This window comes from Macaca thibetana, chromosome 3 (assembly GCF_024542745.1).
Source record: "Macaca thibetana thibetana isolate TM-01 chromosome 3, ASM2454274v1, whole genome shotgun sequence".
In the NCBI taxonomy this organism is placed as follows: Eukaryota; Metazoa; Chordata; class Mammalia; order Primates; family Cercopithecidae; genus Macaca; species Macaca thibetana.
In genome coordinates, this window is record NC_065580.1 from 70,441,123 (window position 1) to 70,457,896 (window position 16,774).

Here is a 16,774-nt window from a genome sequence, read left to right on the forward strand (position 1 = left end):
TATCTGCTGAGATTGAGCCAAACATTTGCCTTGAGAATTAGGGAAGAAGGAGAACAATGTTTTATTTTTTTGATATCTTAATCTAACCAAAATTAGATTAATGTCAACTAGAGAAATAATAACCTTTAGGTCTTATTCTGCTTCCTCATGTGATATAATTATTTATTGAGTTAATTACCATCTAGTTAACAATATCTTTTTGAGAAAATTGACTGAGTATAGTCCACTGAAAATATCATGGATCAAATGCAGATTTTTTATTATGCATGCTGATGGATGTAATTAATCCATATTTTAGTTGAAAGATATAAAGTTATCCTACACCATAAAATCCCAACAGGACTATGATGAACAGATACATACATGACAAGGCATATTAGCTGGTGCCTTTTTGACCTAACCCTATTTCATTCAGGTCTGGTTATGTTGCCGTATCTCCAAAACCCCTATCAGTCATTTGGATTATATTTTTAAAAGTAAAAGACCAAATCTTTGTTCTAAGAAAGGTGATGATGGCTACTACATTTACAAGTAAATAAATAAATTGCAGTTGTAGAAAGTATCATGGAGAGCACAGAGTTAGGGGACCTAACATAGTCTAAGAGATCCAGGAGGCCTTCCCACAGAAGTAACCCTGAACTTGTCTTTCCCTGTTCTAATGGAGGAAAGTTCTTACTCCTTCCCTATGAATTCCATTTTTTTCTATGTATTACACACTCCACCCCACCATTTCCCCAAATATAGTATTTTAAATAAATCTTTTCACCTTGAATTCCTTTGCCATAGAGTATATGTATATATACATTTTCAAATACTTTCATATGAAATTTTTAATTTAATTTTTTAATTGACAATAATTTACATATTTATGGGGTACATAGTGATGTTTTGATACGTATAATATATAGTGATAAGATCAGGGTAATTAGCCCATCCCTCATATAAACTCATATAAAACATTTATCATTTCTTTGTGTTGGAAACATTCAATATCTTCTAGCCATTTGAAACTATATAATATAGTATTATTGTTATAGTCTTAATAATATATATAGTATATGTTACATATAATATAGTCTTATTTTCTTACCTATAGTCATCCTGCAATGGTATAAGACACTGGAATTTATTGCTTCCTTCTGGCCGTAATTTTGTATCTTTTAATAAATCTCTCCCTATACTTTCCTTCCCTACCCTTACCAGCCTCTAGTATCTTCTGTTCTACTTTTTACTTCTACGACATTGACTTTTTTTAGCTTCCATATATGAGTGAGAACATGCGGTGTTTAACTTTCTGTTCCTGGCTTATTTCACTTAACATAATGTCCTCCATTTCTATCTATGTTGTCACAAATGACAAGATTTCATTCTTTTTTATGGCTGAATAGTATTCATTGTGCTTGTAGACCACATTTTCTTCATACATTTATCTGTTGTTGAACACCTAGCTTCATTTCCTATCTTGGCTATTGTGAATAGTTCTGCAGTAAACATGGGGGTGCAAATGTCTCTTCAATATACTGATTTTCTTTCCTTTGGATAAATTCCCAGTAGTGGGATGGCTAGCTCATATGGTAGTTCTATTTGTAGTTTTTTGAGAAACCTCCATACAGTTCTCCATAGAACATTCCCACCAACAGTATATAAGAGTTCCCTTTTCTCCACATCCTCATCAGCATTTGTTATTTTTTTATCTTTTTCATAATGGCCATCATAATTGGAGTGAAATGTCTTATCGTGATTTTGATGAGAATTTCCCTGATGATTAGTGATGTTGAGCACTTTTTCATGTTTCTTGGCCATTTGTGTGTCTTCTTTTGGAAAATGTCTGTTCAGATCATTTGTCCCCCCTTTTTTTTTCTTTTAAAGAGACAGGGTCCTTCTCTGTCACTCAGGGTGGAGTGCAGTAGTACAATCATAGCTCACTGCAGCCTCAGTCTCCTGGGTTCCAGCAATCCTCCCACCTCAGCCTCTTGAGCCGCTGAGACTACAGGTGCAGTCCCACCATGCCTGGCAATTTTTTTTTTTAAATTTTTTGTGGAGACAGTCTTGCTATGTTACCCAGATTGGTCTGGAACTCCCTAGTCTCAAGCGATTCTCCCACCTCAGCTTCCAAACTGCTGGGATTACAGGCATCGACCATGGCCCCCGGCCTCATCGACCCATTTTTAAATAAGATTGTTTTTTCAATGTTGAGATATTTGAGTTCCTTATATATTCTAGATATTAATCCCCTGTCATATAAATAGTTTGCAAATATTTACTCTCATTTTGTGGGTTGTTCTTTCACTCTGTTGATTGTTTCACTCTGTTTTCCTGCATGTAGCTACATTCCTACCCCACTGTATAAAAACTCAGTTTAAGTCAGTTGGGGAGAAGGATTTGAGACTTATCTCCTGTCCGTACAGAAGCTTTAAGTGTAGAAGCTTTTGGTTTGATATAATCCCATTTGTTTATTTTTGCTTTGGTGGTCTGTGCTTTTGATGTTTTATTCATAAAATCTTTTCCCAGATCAATGTCCTGAAGTGTTTCCCCTATGTTTTCTTCTAGTAGTTTTATAGTTTTGGGCCTTATGTTTAAGTCTTTAATCATTTTGAGGTGATTTTGTATACTGTGAGGCGTGGAAGTCTAGTTTTGTTCTTCTGGATAAGAATACCCAATTTTCCCAGCAGCACTGATTGAAGAGCTTGTCATTGTCCTGTGAGTGTTCTTGGCACTGTTATCAAAACACCAGGGGTTCAGCCTAGGTCCCATTTGCCTGCTGCACAGAAAGCCACTGACTGAGACAATGAGTTTTGCCAGGGAAGAAGCCTTTGTTTGGGTGCTGCAGCTAAAGAGACAAGAGAAAAGTCTCAAATCCATCTCCCCAGCTGACTAAAATTGGGGGTTTATATAGTGGAGAAGGAATGTAGCTACATGCGGGGAAACAGGAATTAGGCAGAAATAAGGAAGAGAAGTTTCAGTTCTGTAATACTGTTGGAGTTCTGAGTATGGGTTTCCTGAGAAACGAACTCAGATAAGACAAATATGTTTCAAGCTTTAAGACCAGGAGATCAATTTCTATGTTTATTCTTTTAAAAAGCCCATAAACATCAGACTTATGGGAAATCATTACATACCACTTGTGATGTTAACCTTTGTCACATGGCTGAGATAGTGTTTGCCAGTTTTCTCCATTGTAAATTTGCCGTCCACACCCACTCTCCACTCCTACTTCCTTACTATACTCTTTGGAAACAAGTCACTAAGCTCAGCTCACACAGAATAGCCAGGGGAACGAGGGTTGCATTGCTTTTGATTCATTCAGCAAATATTTTTGAGCCCTTATTATGTGCCTGACACTCTGCTATGTCCTGGGAATAAGGTGATGTCCACAACCTTGTCCCTGATCTTGTAGATGTTCCATCTAGAGGAGACACACGCCCAAAAGCCAAATGCGATTGAACATTTTTAAGTGTTTTGAAGGGGACAAACTAGGAAAAGCAGGGTGAGACACTGGGGCTGGGGCTGTAAGGAGGAACTGCCTTACAGGTGGTCACTGGGAAAGACATTTCTAAGTGGAGCTATTTGCACTAACCCCTGAACAGCAAAAAGCAATTAACCAGGTACAGAGAAGGCAAAGGGAACAACAATCCGTGCAGAGATCCTGGGATGGGAAGGAGTGTGGCAAGTTTTATGAGAGGACAGTGGAACAGCATGGCTGGAGCAGAGAAAATCTAATGTGGATACAGACGTGATGTAAATTCGGAGATAGAAGTCAGTCGCACAGCATGTGGAGGCTTCACTGTTGATTTTAAGGAAGAAAGCAGCCTCTACTGTTGATTTTAAGGAAGAAAAAAGTTCAAGGGATAATTTTAAAAACTGGATTCCTCTCCTTTTGTCAATATAGGGGCACGCATATAGGGTATGAGTAGAAAGAAAACAGGTGGAAAGAAAATCCTCTGAAATCAGGATAGAACCAGCATAATTTTGGAAACCCCTTATGTTTATAAAATTAAAGTTAACAGGTAAAATTTTCTAATGTTTATAAAATAAAAGGTAGTACTTCCAAGCATGATATAATGCTTCCCTATCTTCTAAATATAAAATAGAAACTTTTTTAAAGTTAGTAAAATAAACTGTCCTTCTTCTCCCTCTCATGATACATATCAGCTCACCAAATTCTCTATTTTGGGAAAAAGTTAGATGGCACCTTATTTAAAAACATCACTACACATATTTTCTCCCAATTTATTTCTCAGTTCAAAACACTTTAGAGATTAAAATATCTATCTTCAAGTTTAAAATATCTACTAATTTTTGACAAAATGCAGGAAATTTCTAAGGCATATTTTATTACAGGAAAACTGCTAAAGAGAGTAGTGAAAAAACAGATCATAATTAAGAGATTATTTCTACTAATTACTTACAAATAATCATGACATATTATACTTTCTTTATTTGTTTTTCCATAACTGATTAGGATGACTTCTTCTATTACTGTGTTTTTTTGCAAGTGGAGCATAACATAGGTCAAGATTTCACAAACTTTGTAAAGGGCCTGATGGTAAAAATTTAGGTTTTGCAGGACGTGTGGTTTCTGTAGCAACTACTTACCTTTGTCATTTCGATGAGAAAGCAGCCATACATGGTACCTAAATGAATGAGTGTGGTTGTTTTTCATTAAAGCTTATTTATAGATACTGAAATTAGAATTTCAGGTAATGTTCATATGTCACCAAATATTCTTCTTTTGATATTTTTCAAGCATTTAAAAATGTAGAAGCCATTCTTAGAATGGAATATGGACTTCTGCTCTCTTTTTAGATTTTTCTTCTCTTGTCCACATAGAGCCATAACAACAGCAGTTAGCTCTCTAAAGTTTCTTCAGTTTATTAGACCCTTTTTTCTCAACCTGGAATATTTCCATTCCCAGTGCCATCACTCCGTAATCCAACCAGCTTGCACTTGTCTAGCCCTTTCAGGCATTAAGCATCCTTGCTAACCCTACACTCTGAGCTAAGCATGTCCTCTCATGCTGAAGGAACTGTGTAAACTGAAATACGTTTGAATTACTGTGTTTATACCATACAGATCTGCTAAACAGAATCTTTATGGAGGTTTTCCCAAAATTAACAACAGTCCTAAAAGTTTACTGACCTCACCAACAATGAGAAGTGAAGCTGAGAAAAAAAAATTCTGAACTATTAGACATACCCCCAAACCAATGTTCACCATCATGCTAGAGGAAAGTCTAAGTTATCTCTACATTCTCGTTACAAAAAATGTTACTATAGAATTGTCATAAGAAGAATTAATTAAGATTATATAGCCAAAATTATAGAAAGAAATGTATTAGAGATTTATCAGATAAAGATAAATGTCAGATAGTTAATTTTACATTGTTTTCCTAAATGTCAGATTCTTTATTGCATTTGTTACCTTTTAAAATTTTGTGATTGCTTTTGACTGATTTGCTCATTCTAAATGCACTTTTATGGCCAATTTTTAGTTATAATTTTATAATCTTTTTAATAACAAAAACTCCCAGATTATGTAAGTTTCAATACTAACAGATTGTCTGTCTCTGGTTGTACTGACAACAAATTGTCAATTCTGCTTAAAATTTTGTTTTGAATTGTGATGAAAAAAATCATTCATATACCTGAGACAGAAATTAAATTGGGAAATGTTTAGTTCAAAAAAATTGAAGAATCTGTGAGCCTCGGTGGGTGTTTATATATTACCTTACTGGGGAACTAATCCTAAAATAAGAGTTTGAGCATACTGCATCCTGTGACACCTTTGATTGTAAGCTTTTGTGACCAGTTCTTATTCTTGAAAAATTTAGACTAAGTAGGTGATAATTACATAATTATTCAAATTCTCAAAAGAAGGAACAAAGGAGACATTTCCTGATATAAGATTATGTATCATAAATTATAGTGCTTAAGTGGATGAATTTTTTTTTCTCAGTAAACCATTCAGTGCAGTCAATTTAATCCATTGAGAAAGGGAGCATGGGGCTAATGGAGGGTAGAAAGAGGTGTGGGGAAAGCAGACACAGTTCTTTCATATTAAATTGAAGAACTCTTATTGCTATATGGCAATAAGGCAGTCCAGTAATAAGGAATTCTGTTATATTCATATGTTGATATGTTTTATACATGTACTTTTTATTTTCTTTTACATTTTATCTCTTTTTGTGAGTCCTTTAAGTGTAATTCCCTCAGCTTCTTTAGTACATCCTCAAGCATCTTTGAAAAAGATGATGTCATAGGAAACATCCACTAGAAACGAAAATCCAAGTCTTAGCCAGCTAAACAGATAAGAGCCTATAAAAATGCTACATCATTCCATTCCAGCTGAATAGAATTGCAGCATAGATTTGTCTTTTAATCGTTCTAAGTAACATATTATGGAGATGATATAGACTGAACACAAGTAGTGCTAAAATAAATTCTATAAGTAGTTCTGGCAATGTAATAGTTACTTTCCTAGCCAGCCTAGCTGTGTACATAATGGGGGTGGCTATGGCTTCTGCTAAGGCTCTTCACACTCTGAGCTGCAGCTTATGGTGGGAAAAAATGAAGACCGAAATGTAAAGAGCAGAGAGGATACGCTGAGTGTAAAATAGGAAGGTGCAGGTAGCTATTTAAGATCCAAGGTATTTTATTGTGTAAACTTAAATAAGAAGAAAATAGTCTTAGAAAAGAATTCCTGACAGAAAAATTTGGAAAGCCACCATACTGAAAATTTAAGTAGACTTAACCAGACATCTGAAGCCCTAATATTTATAAGCACATCATTGTGATTTAATATCCTAATAAAATAATTCTCTTGATACCTATGTTGTCTTTCAAATCTAAAATGAAAACATGTTGTGTAAAAACCCATCTACCTAGAACACTGGTTTGGAATTATTTACTACTTAAATAAAATTACATCCTATGATATAAAATGGCATTTGTTTGTTTTGAGTCATTTTAACACTGTATATTATTGGTGTTTACTTTGAATAAGAATCATGTGGTACAATAGGGAAGCAATTTCTGCAAATACATCACTTCTTTAATTCAAAACACTGTTTATATACAACTGTGATAACAACTGGAGTAGCTTTAGAGAAGTAGGTCACTTGGTCTTAACCCCTAGGTTTCTGAAATAAAGACTCAAGGGTTTGCTTGCCCTAAATTGAGTATGGGGGTGCAGCAGTGGAAGAAGTGTCCCAATATGTTCATGGTTTTATTAGAATACTTGCAGGAAACATAAACCCATTCAAATACAGCCAATGTAAAAATCTGGAGAATTTCCAGGAGGTAGAGAGTTCCAAAAAACAAAACAAAACAAAACAAAACTGGATCATCTGAACATCTAAGCCTGCAGAAGTCAAGAACCTAGTCAGTTCAGGGGACTTCATCTGCAGGAATGTGTAGCCATTCATGCTACTTCCCTGACACTAATGTGACTTAGCCATCTACATATGCTAGTTTCTTACCATACTGCCCTATTCTCCAGAGGAGCAGAAGTATCTAAGTGGCTCCCTGTCCATACTATGGATTGGTTATTCCTGTTGGGCTAGGTGCAAGATGCAGCAGTCTGGGAGGCAAGGCCTTTTGATTTACTGGACTAACTTGCTAGGTGGGAACTGTGAGATTGGCAGGTCAAGCTGCGAAAGAATGTCAAGCATAGTAGATGGCGGCTGATATATTGAGTAAGGGCTTAATCCATAAGCTCATAAGGGGAGCAATTCTGTCTGCTGAAAGATCCATGAAAGGCATCACAGAGGAGATGCATTTAAATAGGATTATAGTGGTTGAGTTGGAATTCGCTATCAAGAGCAAATAGGCAAAGAAGGAGGGTACTCTAGGTAGTGAAGCAATTTGAGTAAAATAGTATAGGTTTATGCTTGGCACTCAGGTACATCAGTCTGGCTCAGCGATTCTCACTGTAGCTGCCCTGAATCATCTGAGCAGCCCATGTGGATGCCTGGGCTCCAACCTAGATAAATTGAAACAGGATCTCTGGGGTTTGTGGTCAGAGATATGCAGTTTCTTAACCTTCTCCAGGTGATTCTAATGCAAAGAGGATTGAGAACCACTGAATGTCTAGAGGCTATAATACTTTATGAGTTTGTGAAATATAGTTGGAAAAGGACGTTTGAACATGACTGTGAGGACTCATATATCAAGCTAAGGACTTAACTGTATTCTGTAAGTAATAGCACTAGAATGCACTATTTGATTGGTTTCCACCCTTTTCTGAGCCCAGTATAGTTGCATCTATTTAGAGTTATTTCAGGGCAGTAGATGGGGGCAGGAGGAGTGGGTAGGTTATGGGATCTAGGTGTACGTCACCTAGATAGCTCATGGTGCTCATTAAAAATACTGTTTATCAAATAACTCCATTAAAAATGGGCAAAAGACATGAACAGGCATTCTCAAAAGAAGACATACAAGCAGCCAACAAACATACTAAAAAATGCTCCACATCACTAATCATCAGAGAAATGCAAATCAAAACCACAGTGAGATACTATCTCACACCAGTTAGACTGGTTATTATTAAAAAGTCAAAAAACAACAGATGCTGGCAAGGCTACAGAGAAAACGGAATGCTCATACACTGTTGGTGAAAATGTATAATAAATTAATTCAGCCACCATGGAAAGCAATTTGGAGATTTCTCAAAGAACTTAAAACAGAACTATCATACAACCCAGCAATCTCATAACTAGGTATATATCTGAAAGAAAACAAATCATTCTAAAAAAAAAGATACATGCACTCACGTATTCACCACAGCACTATTCACAATAGCAATGACATGGACTCAACCTAGGTGCCCACCAACAATGGACTGGAGAAAGAAAATGTGATACATACATACCATGGAATACCATGCAGCCATGAAAAAGAATGAAATAGTGTTGTTTGCAGCAACATGGATGCAGCTGGAGGCCATTATGCTAAGTGAATTAACACAGGAACAGGAAGCCAAATACTGCATGTTGTCATTCATAAGTGGGAGCTAAGCATCAGGTACTCATAGCATAAAAATGACAACAATAGAAACTAGAGACTACTAGAAGGAGGAGGAAGGGAGGGAGACAAGGGTTGACAAACTATTGGGTACTATGTATGCTCAGTACCTGGGTGATGGGATCGTTCATACCTCAGACCTCAGAGTCACACAGTATACCCATGTAACAAACCTGCACGTGTACCCCTGAATCTAAAAAGTTAGAAGGAAAAAGAAAACTGTTTACCCGCTGCTTCTCTTCTGTAGGAGTGGATATTCTAATTCCAGATTTAGTTTTCCTAAGCAGAATGTATTGAAGTTTTGTAATTATTCTTTCTTCTCTCTTTAGGGGAGTAGGTTGCATCTTTGTTGAAATGATCCAAGGAGTTGCTGCTTTTCCAGGAATGAAAGACATTCAGGATCAACTTGAACGAATATTTCTGGTAAGTCCTTTACAGAGTATTTCTGAGAAAAAATGGTTTCTAATTAGTCACTTAATGACAAATTTTACAGCAGTCTGTGGAAAATAATTTAAAACAAATTTATTGTCACATTTGGTTCTAACATATTTTAGACCTTTGAAAAAGCAGGAAATCAGTTAAGAATTACGTTTTTATACTACTGTACATGAATAACATGTCAAAGTGATAAGAAGGAACAGGGCGGGAGAGGCAATATAGAGAAAGTAATGGGTTAAAAATGACAGAAGAATTCCAAATAATTAATATAGATACTCCCTCCCCTTCATGTAGGTGGAGCTTAACTCCCCCGTCCCCCTTGACTGTGAGCTTTGATAACTTCCTTCCATAAAGCAGAGCCTGGACAGTGGGAAGACGGTGACTTTACAATAGAGACACCAGTTAAACAGTACTTCAGTCAGGTTTTCCAAGGCTATCATCATCAAAGATAAGTCATGTTAGTGGGGTGTACCCTTGATATGATGTGTTGATAATGGCAGCTCACCTCTGTGGTCTTCCTCCCCAAACCATAGCCCCAGTTAAATCGTAAAAAATACATCACACGAGCCAAAACTGACAGACATTCTACAAAATACATGACTAGTAGTTTTCAAAACTGTCAAAGTCATCAAAAACAAGGAAAGTTTGAGAAACTGTCATAAATCACAGGAGGCTAGGGGAGACATGACAACTCAATGTAATGTGGTCTCCTGGATGAAATACTTGAAAGGAAGAACATTATTAAGTATGTTGTTCAGTTAATATCAGTGTACCAATGTGAGTTTCTTAGCTGTGACAAATGTACCATATTATGTAAGATTTTCACTAGAAAGGGAAACTGGGCGAGGGGTATACATGAGCTCTCTGTATTATGTTTTATAACTTTTCTGTAAATCTAAAACTATTCTAAAATTAAAAGCTTATTTAAACTTTCGAAAGTGTGCAAAAAGTAAGTGTTCTGGAGTCAGACTATCTGGACTTATCACCCTTCTCTGTCACTTTTTAGCCATGGGACTTTCAGCAAGGGGCTTATTAGTTCTCTGAGCTTTAGTTTTCTCATGGTTGAAATGAGGGATAATAATAGCACCTTCTTCATAGGTGGCTTTGAAGAATAATTGACTAATATATAAGTTCTTTTAGGACTCTGCTTGGCACATAGTAAATACTTTACATATATATAAATCATTGTTATTTTTATTACATCATTTTATGCCAAATACTTTTATTCAGTAGAGTTTCCACATTAGCTAATATTCATATAAACCTGTAATTTAAAACATGAAATCAGAGTTAGACAAATTAAGTGCAACATTAAAATATAGCTATCATATTAAGAATAAAATCTGCAATAGAGCGTAGTGATACAAACTGAGGCTCCATCACTATTGTGTTCACCTTAATGTCAGCAATAAAATGGTAAGAAAAGAAGACTAGAAACTAGGAAATTAAAGCACATCTGATTCCTCTATGCAGCAGCCTATATCCCTGTGAGTCGCTGTGCGCTAACAACAAATGGACAATCAACAAAGTACCTAACATAGAAACCGTCCTCAAAGTGTTGTCCTCTTGGTTTTGTTCTTTCAGAAGCCATCTGTATCCACTTCCTTTCAATTTTATTTTATTCGATATCTATAAATTCCCAAAAATGTTAACATGATTATAAAAATAGTGTATCTTTATAATGGAAAATTCCTACAGTGTTAAAATGAATAAAAGCTGAAAAATCACCCTTTGTCCTACCATGCAGAGAAAACCACATCTAGTACTTGGACATATACCTTCTATAGAGTTTTTCTATACATATTTGAAAAGATTGAATCATATCTTGTATATGCTTTTGGAACCAGCTATTTTCACTAAACAATTTGTAATTAGCACCTTTCAATGAAAAATAAATTCAGAAACCTATCATTCTTAATGACTGGGGAGTGTTTCGTTGTATGGATGAGACATTATTTACTTAACCAGCCCAATATTGATAGCTTGTTTTCAGTTTTTCACTATAATAAAATGCTGCACAATCATCCTGTTAGTTAAGAATAATTATTAGAATAAGAAGTCCTTATTTCAATAAAATTTAATTTATATAGATGTATTGACCATTTCTTCATATCCATCCCTTCATTTAAACTCATGAAGCCCTTTTTTCTCCCTGCTCCCAAGAACGTCTCTTATTCACTTTACTGAGATTGTACTGAGTCTATAAAAATAATATAAAATAGTACTTTCCTATCCAAGATTAAATTACTCAATTTTATGGCCATTAGCATAAATGTGCAGCTTTTATAAACATGTTTGTTTTTTTGTTCTACTCAATACTTTACTTTTATTCAATTATTTTAAATAACTTTTTCACAATAATTTTCTTAAAAATATAAACTTTTCCATATATTTTGTATTGACAAAAATGGCCTAGAAGGAACTTCAATGGGCTGTAGTGTATATACATTTTTATGCAAAAACATATCTCCAAATATTTAGCATTTTTATTTACATAAAGCTCATGTATAATAATAATAGTATCACTAAATTATATGCTGATAATTTTCTAAACTTTAGACTCCACTTTTCACTCTCTGATAGCTGTTGAACAATAATTATGTAACTTGTCAAATTACTGATGTCTGGTAGAATTATTACTATCCTGTATTTGAAAGCAGAAAACTTTAAAAAGGGAATTGTACTGAAAGACATAGCTCCACTTATATATTACTTTAGCTTGAATTATAAAGGAAAAGAAATTGTTATATAAGTGAGATATACAGCAACAGAACAAAAAAGTGAGTTTCATAAAAGCATAATTTATTGACATAGCTTAGTCAAAGCTTTCATTTGAAATCTTTGTTTAACAGAAGTAATTTCCATTGGGTAATGTCTTATTGGATTACTTCCTGTATGAAATTTTGCTATTATTTATTAATATTATGGCATTAGTTTCCTAATTTTATGGGTATTCGGAGACCTTTGAGCTATGACTAGGCTTTTAATAAGTCAGAGATATAAATCATTTTAAATTTCCCATGGGATTATTGATACACTAAACTACCATTGCTCTTGTTGGAGCACAGAGACCCACAAATGCAGATAAGCATCATGATTTATGGCAATAGTGCTTTCATTTACTGTAGTTATTTTACACATCTAATGCCTCTTACAATAAAATGTCCTTTGATAATTAGGAAATGAAGATCATCCTCTATATAAAATTACTGCTGTAGAATTAAATGATGCTATGTTTTGCCCTGAAGAATTAGACGAAGCCAGATAAAGAGAAATCTAAAGAATTCTTTCGACATTAAATGTTAGCATTTTAAATATTTTATTTTCTCTACTGAATTGTTTAAATTTGCAAGTAATAGCTATATTATCACACAAGTAGACTCTCTCAAGACTGGTGTGATCCTTGGAGGAGGAAATTTTATAAACCCAGTATGGTTAAATCACTGAGAAAAAATAAATGCTTTTCCTCTGTGACCTTTTATGTCTAATCTTGGAAGGAATGACTATTAAATAGTGATTAAATCCACTTTAACAGGCCTCTAATATAAACTGCCAGAGACTCTTTTCTAAAGTGGCAGTTGGATATCTAGCCTCTGGTAAAGCATTGCCAAGGAGATAATCAACTTTGAAAAGTCATGAAACATGGGATTATTTGGTTTGTTTTGTGTTTTAATACGTGGATTAAGTTCATTCATTTGCCTGTGAACTGTACATAGAAAGGTGGTTAATAACTTTGAAGCACAAAATTAGTAGCGTGTTACCCAAGACAGCTAATATAATTAGTTCCCACACACTGAGTCTTTATAAAATATGTGAAAGGAAATAAAGACCGGTTAGTAAAAGTCTTTACATTTTTCTTTCTAAGGTTCTTTTTTCCCTATTCTCTTTTTTTCTTCCTTTGGTTGAAGGGAGCAGTTCACAATTTTAACAAGTTCAATGAATTCATTTCTGGAACATAATAACCATGTTCATATATATAAGGTGAGCTGGGGTATGCTACAATCTGAAATTTCACCATTAAATCATTTTCCTTGACATTGTGATATGCAAGAAAGGAAGGAAGATGATGGAATTTTGATAAATTATATTCAAGACATTTTGAATTGGCAGGTAAATAGGCACCTAATTCTCCAAGCAGTAACTCTGCTCTTAGGTGGAAAGAGTATTTATTTTCACTTCTTTAGCATTACCCGGTTTTTAATATGGCATGGTGTATTCTATTCACCTCCATTAGTTGCAGAATACGCAGCAAATGCATTCATCCAGGTGAATATATATTCGGAGTGACAAAATCACAACTAATAAAAATTTTGTATTCTAAACATATTATTCTGAATTGAAAAAGAAGGGTACTTGGTGCAACCCTGGGAATATGTGTCTCTCTCACTTCAAAACAGCTGAACAAATGACAGGGAATGCTTGCACAGCTGTCTGAAACCTTTGGCAGATGCTTCTGGGTCTCTGTGGCTCATGGCCCGTTGTGTAACAGTCACGACAAAGGAGCTGGCATGATTCCGTTTTTCAGATCTGTTCTTTTTCTCTCTGTCTTTGAATGTTGATAACCCTGATAAATCACACCTTTCCTCGTCTCCTGGGTCTCCTGGCTTACAATGAAATTTCATACACTGGTTTTTAAACTATTGTACATTATTTGATTGATGCGATTGTTAAAATATTCCTCTTCATCAATATATGCCATTCAGAATTTGAGTGAGTGCATGTGTGTGTGTAACGATCCACTTGCAACTTTGAAAGCTACTATAGTACTCAGTCTGGCTTTTGAGTCGGATTATTCCTTAAGCCACTGCACTTTGCATTAAACTGACTGTGGAGATACAGTTTACAGATTCAGTTCCTGTCCTTGTTTTCCTCCACATGGCTCTGATTCCAGGATCTTTAGAACTGGAACCATAATCCTACAGCTTCATGATTGGTTAGGAAAGACTTATAGAATGTAAGGGAAAGCTGATACCACCTCCTTGATGGTTATTACCATTCAGGTGGATGTATTGTAACAGCCACATGGTTAGGATGGAATATTGCTATCACAGATTTGTATCATCATTACCATTACTGGATTTGTTTTAGGTCGTTTCTGCCATACTACTTCAGCAGTTACTCTGCAACATTAGGTACAATGAAGACATAGAAGAATTATGTGTCATGATGTCAGCCTGGAGTAATGACCATGAAAATCAGGGCAGGTGGGCAAGGCATACTTTAGGAATGGAGTCATGAATAATTGCTGAGCAATTGATCAGCAGATGTGAGACCCAGCAATAACAGTGGATTCTCTATTAGTTAAAATACTGAACTCTAAGGGTTAAATGTTGTGCTCCAATCCAAGGTTTTTGTTTTCTGCCCCCGCTCACCCACTACCCCAGCAAGCCACCTTTTCAAATTGGACAGTAGTTTCTGCATTGTAAAGGAGGAAGTTAAACTAAGTGATTTCAATATTGTCTTGTAGCTCGAACCATTTTTTATTTTTTAAAAATGCTTGATGTTACTGTATTATGTGTAAGTTATGGGTGTTTAAAGAAAAATTGCTAAGAAAATTTTTGTTAAGCATTAAAGAAAGTATAATATTTGAAGTGAAAATAAAGGGGAAAAGGAGACATCAGGCAGTGGTATAGGAGTAGGTGGAAGGTGAGTTGAATGTTCAAGACTGCACTTTGATAGTTTAGCATTTTTAAACCTCATTTTATCCATAATGTAATAAAACAGCATAACAGGAGAGTAATGTAAGAGCATATTAACAAAAATAATACAATACAGTGTGGTAGTACGTGCCTATGATCCCAGCTACTTGGGAAGTTGAGGTGGGAAGATCACTTAGCCCAGGAGTTCAAGGCTGCAGCGAGCTATGATTGTGCCATTGCACTCCAGCCTGGGCGACAGAGTGAGACCCCGTCTCTAAAAAAGAAAAATGTGATAAAATGATAAATTCAACTATATAAATACTGGCAGCAGTAGAGAATTAAACAACTCTTGTTGGGGTGAAGAATACTGAAAATATTAAGCTACAATTTTAAAATTAGTTTTAGAAAAACAAACAAGGACAATAGATTATAATACTCTACCTCCCACCCTGGAACAAGTACCTCTTAATTTGTACTTGTTTCCTTCAAGCCTCATCTATAGGCATAGTCATTTACATGGTGAAAAATGTTTTCAGAGAATCAACTGTATATAAGTAAAAGAAAAGTATGAGAAAAAAATCACTGAGATATAACCAACATTAAACATTTTTGTATTCCCTTTTCTAGATTTTCACAATTGAGTTCATAATAAATTTATGGTTTTGGGTTTAGCTTCTCTTTAACATGAAATAGAGAGCCATTTCCAAGTCATTAATATATACTTGAAAATGTTATTTTAATTATACTATAATACCTTACAAATGTGCCCAAATAATAGAGAAACTCAAACATTTCTCTATTACTAGATAATTTGCTTGCAGTTTTTATGCTACAGTAAGCATTGCATATTTTTGCCCCATTTAATTATTCATTCATTCAGAAAGATTATTAGGCATCTTATGTGACAGTCACTGTGACTATGGTGGTAAACCAACAAACATAGCCCCTACTTGCTTCAAAAATACGGTCAGCTGAGCTACATTTGAATAGCTTTCAGGAAATCAGGTCAGAAAGATGTTGGCAAAACTATTGTTACACATCTTGGATATAAATGATGTGAAAGAGGAAAGGGTCAAAGATAACTTAAAAGTTTCAAATCTGGGGAACTAAGTGATTAGTGAGGTCATTGAAAATAGTGGGAACATTGAAAAGGACTACCACTGCAGGGAGAGGAAGAAGAGAGCTCAGGATACTGGACTTTATGTGATAGCGGGTGACCTCAGATGGACATGTCCAGTGTATAACTCATACACAACAAAATCAGGAAGATAGATGGGAATCAAGGAGCCATTCACCCAAAAGAGACAAGGTTGGCTCCCACATCATATTAGTTCTTGAATCATGAGAAGATAGAAGGAAATGCTGTGGACCACTGCCTACCCTGTAGGGGATGTTCATGTTTTGGGGGATTGGAGGGTTAGACCAGGGGAGAATCAGTACAGTGACACAAATCAAGGGAGGATGACCAGAAGAGAAATAAAGGATAAGAACAGAAAAAGAAAATCACTCCCTGGAGCAAGATAATCCATCAGCTCAGGTCTGTTCAGTGGGTAGGGGTGGTGGCTTATAAAGCCAGAGCCCTTCCTTGCTTATTCCCAACGTGTTCTGCACACTGCTCATATAGTTTGTGGCACATTGTATGTGCCCAGTAAATGCTTTTAGCCCAGAGGAAAAGAA

General features: G+C 35.4%; 1 protein-coding gene across 8 annotated transcripts in view; it reads left to right on the top strand.

The window, feature by feature from the left end:
• CDK14 (cyclin dependent kinase 14) overlaps positions 1-16,774 on the top strand; it is a 798,330-nt gene that overhangs the window by 561,817 nt on the left and 219,739 nt on the right. For all 8 annotated transcript variants that reach the window (XM_050782870.1, XM_050782869.1, XM_050782873.1 and 5 more), the window contains one exon: positions 9,350-9,443. In XM_050782870.1, coding sequence (XP_050638827.1) covers positions 9,350-9,443 — 94 coding nt within the window. The remainder of the gene's footprint in view (positions 1-9,349; positions 9,444-16,774) is intronic.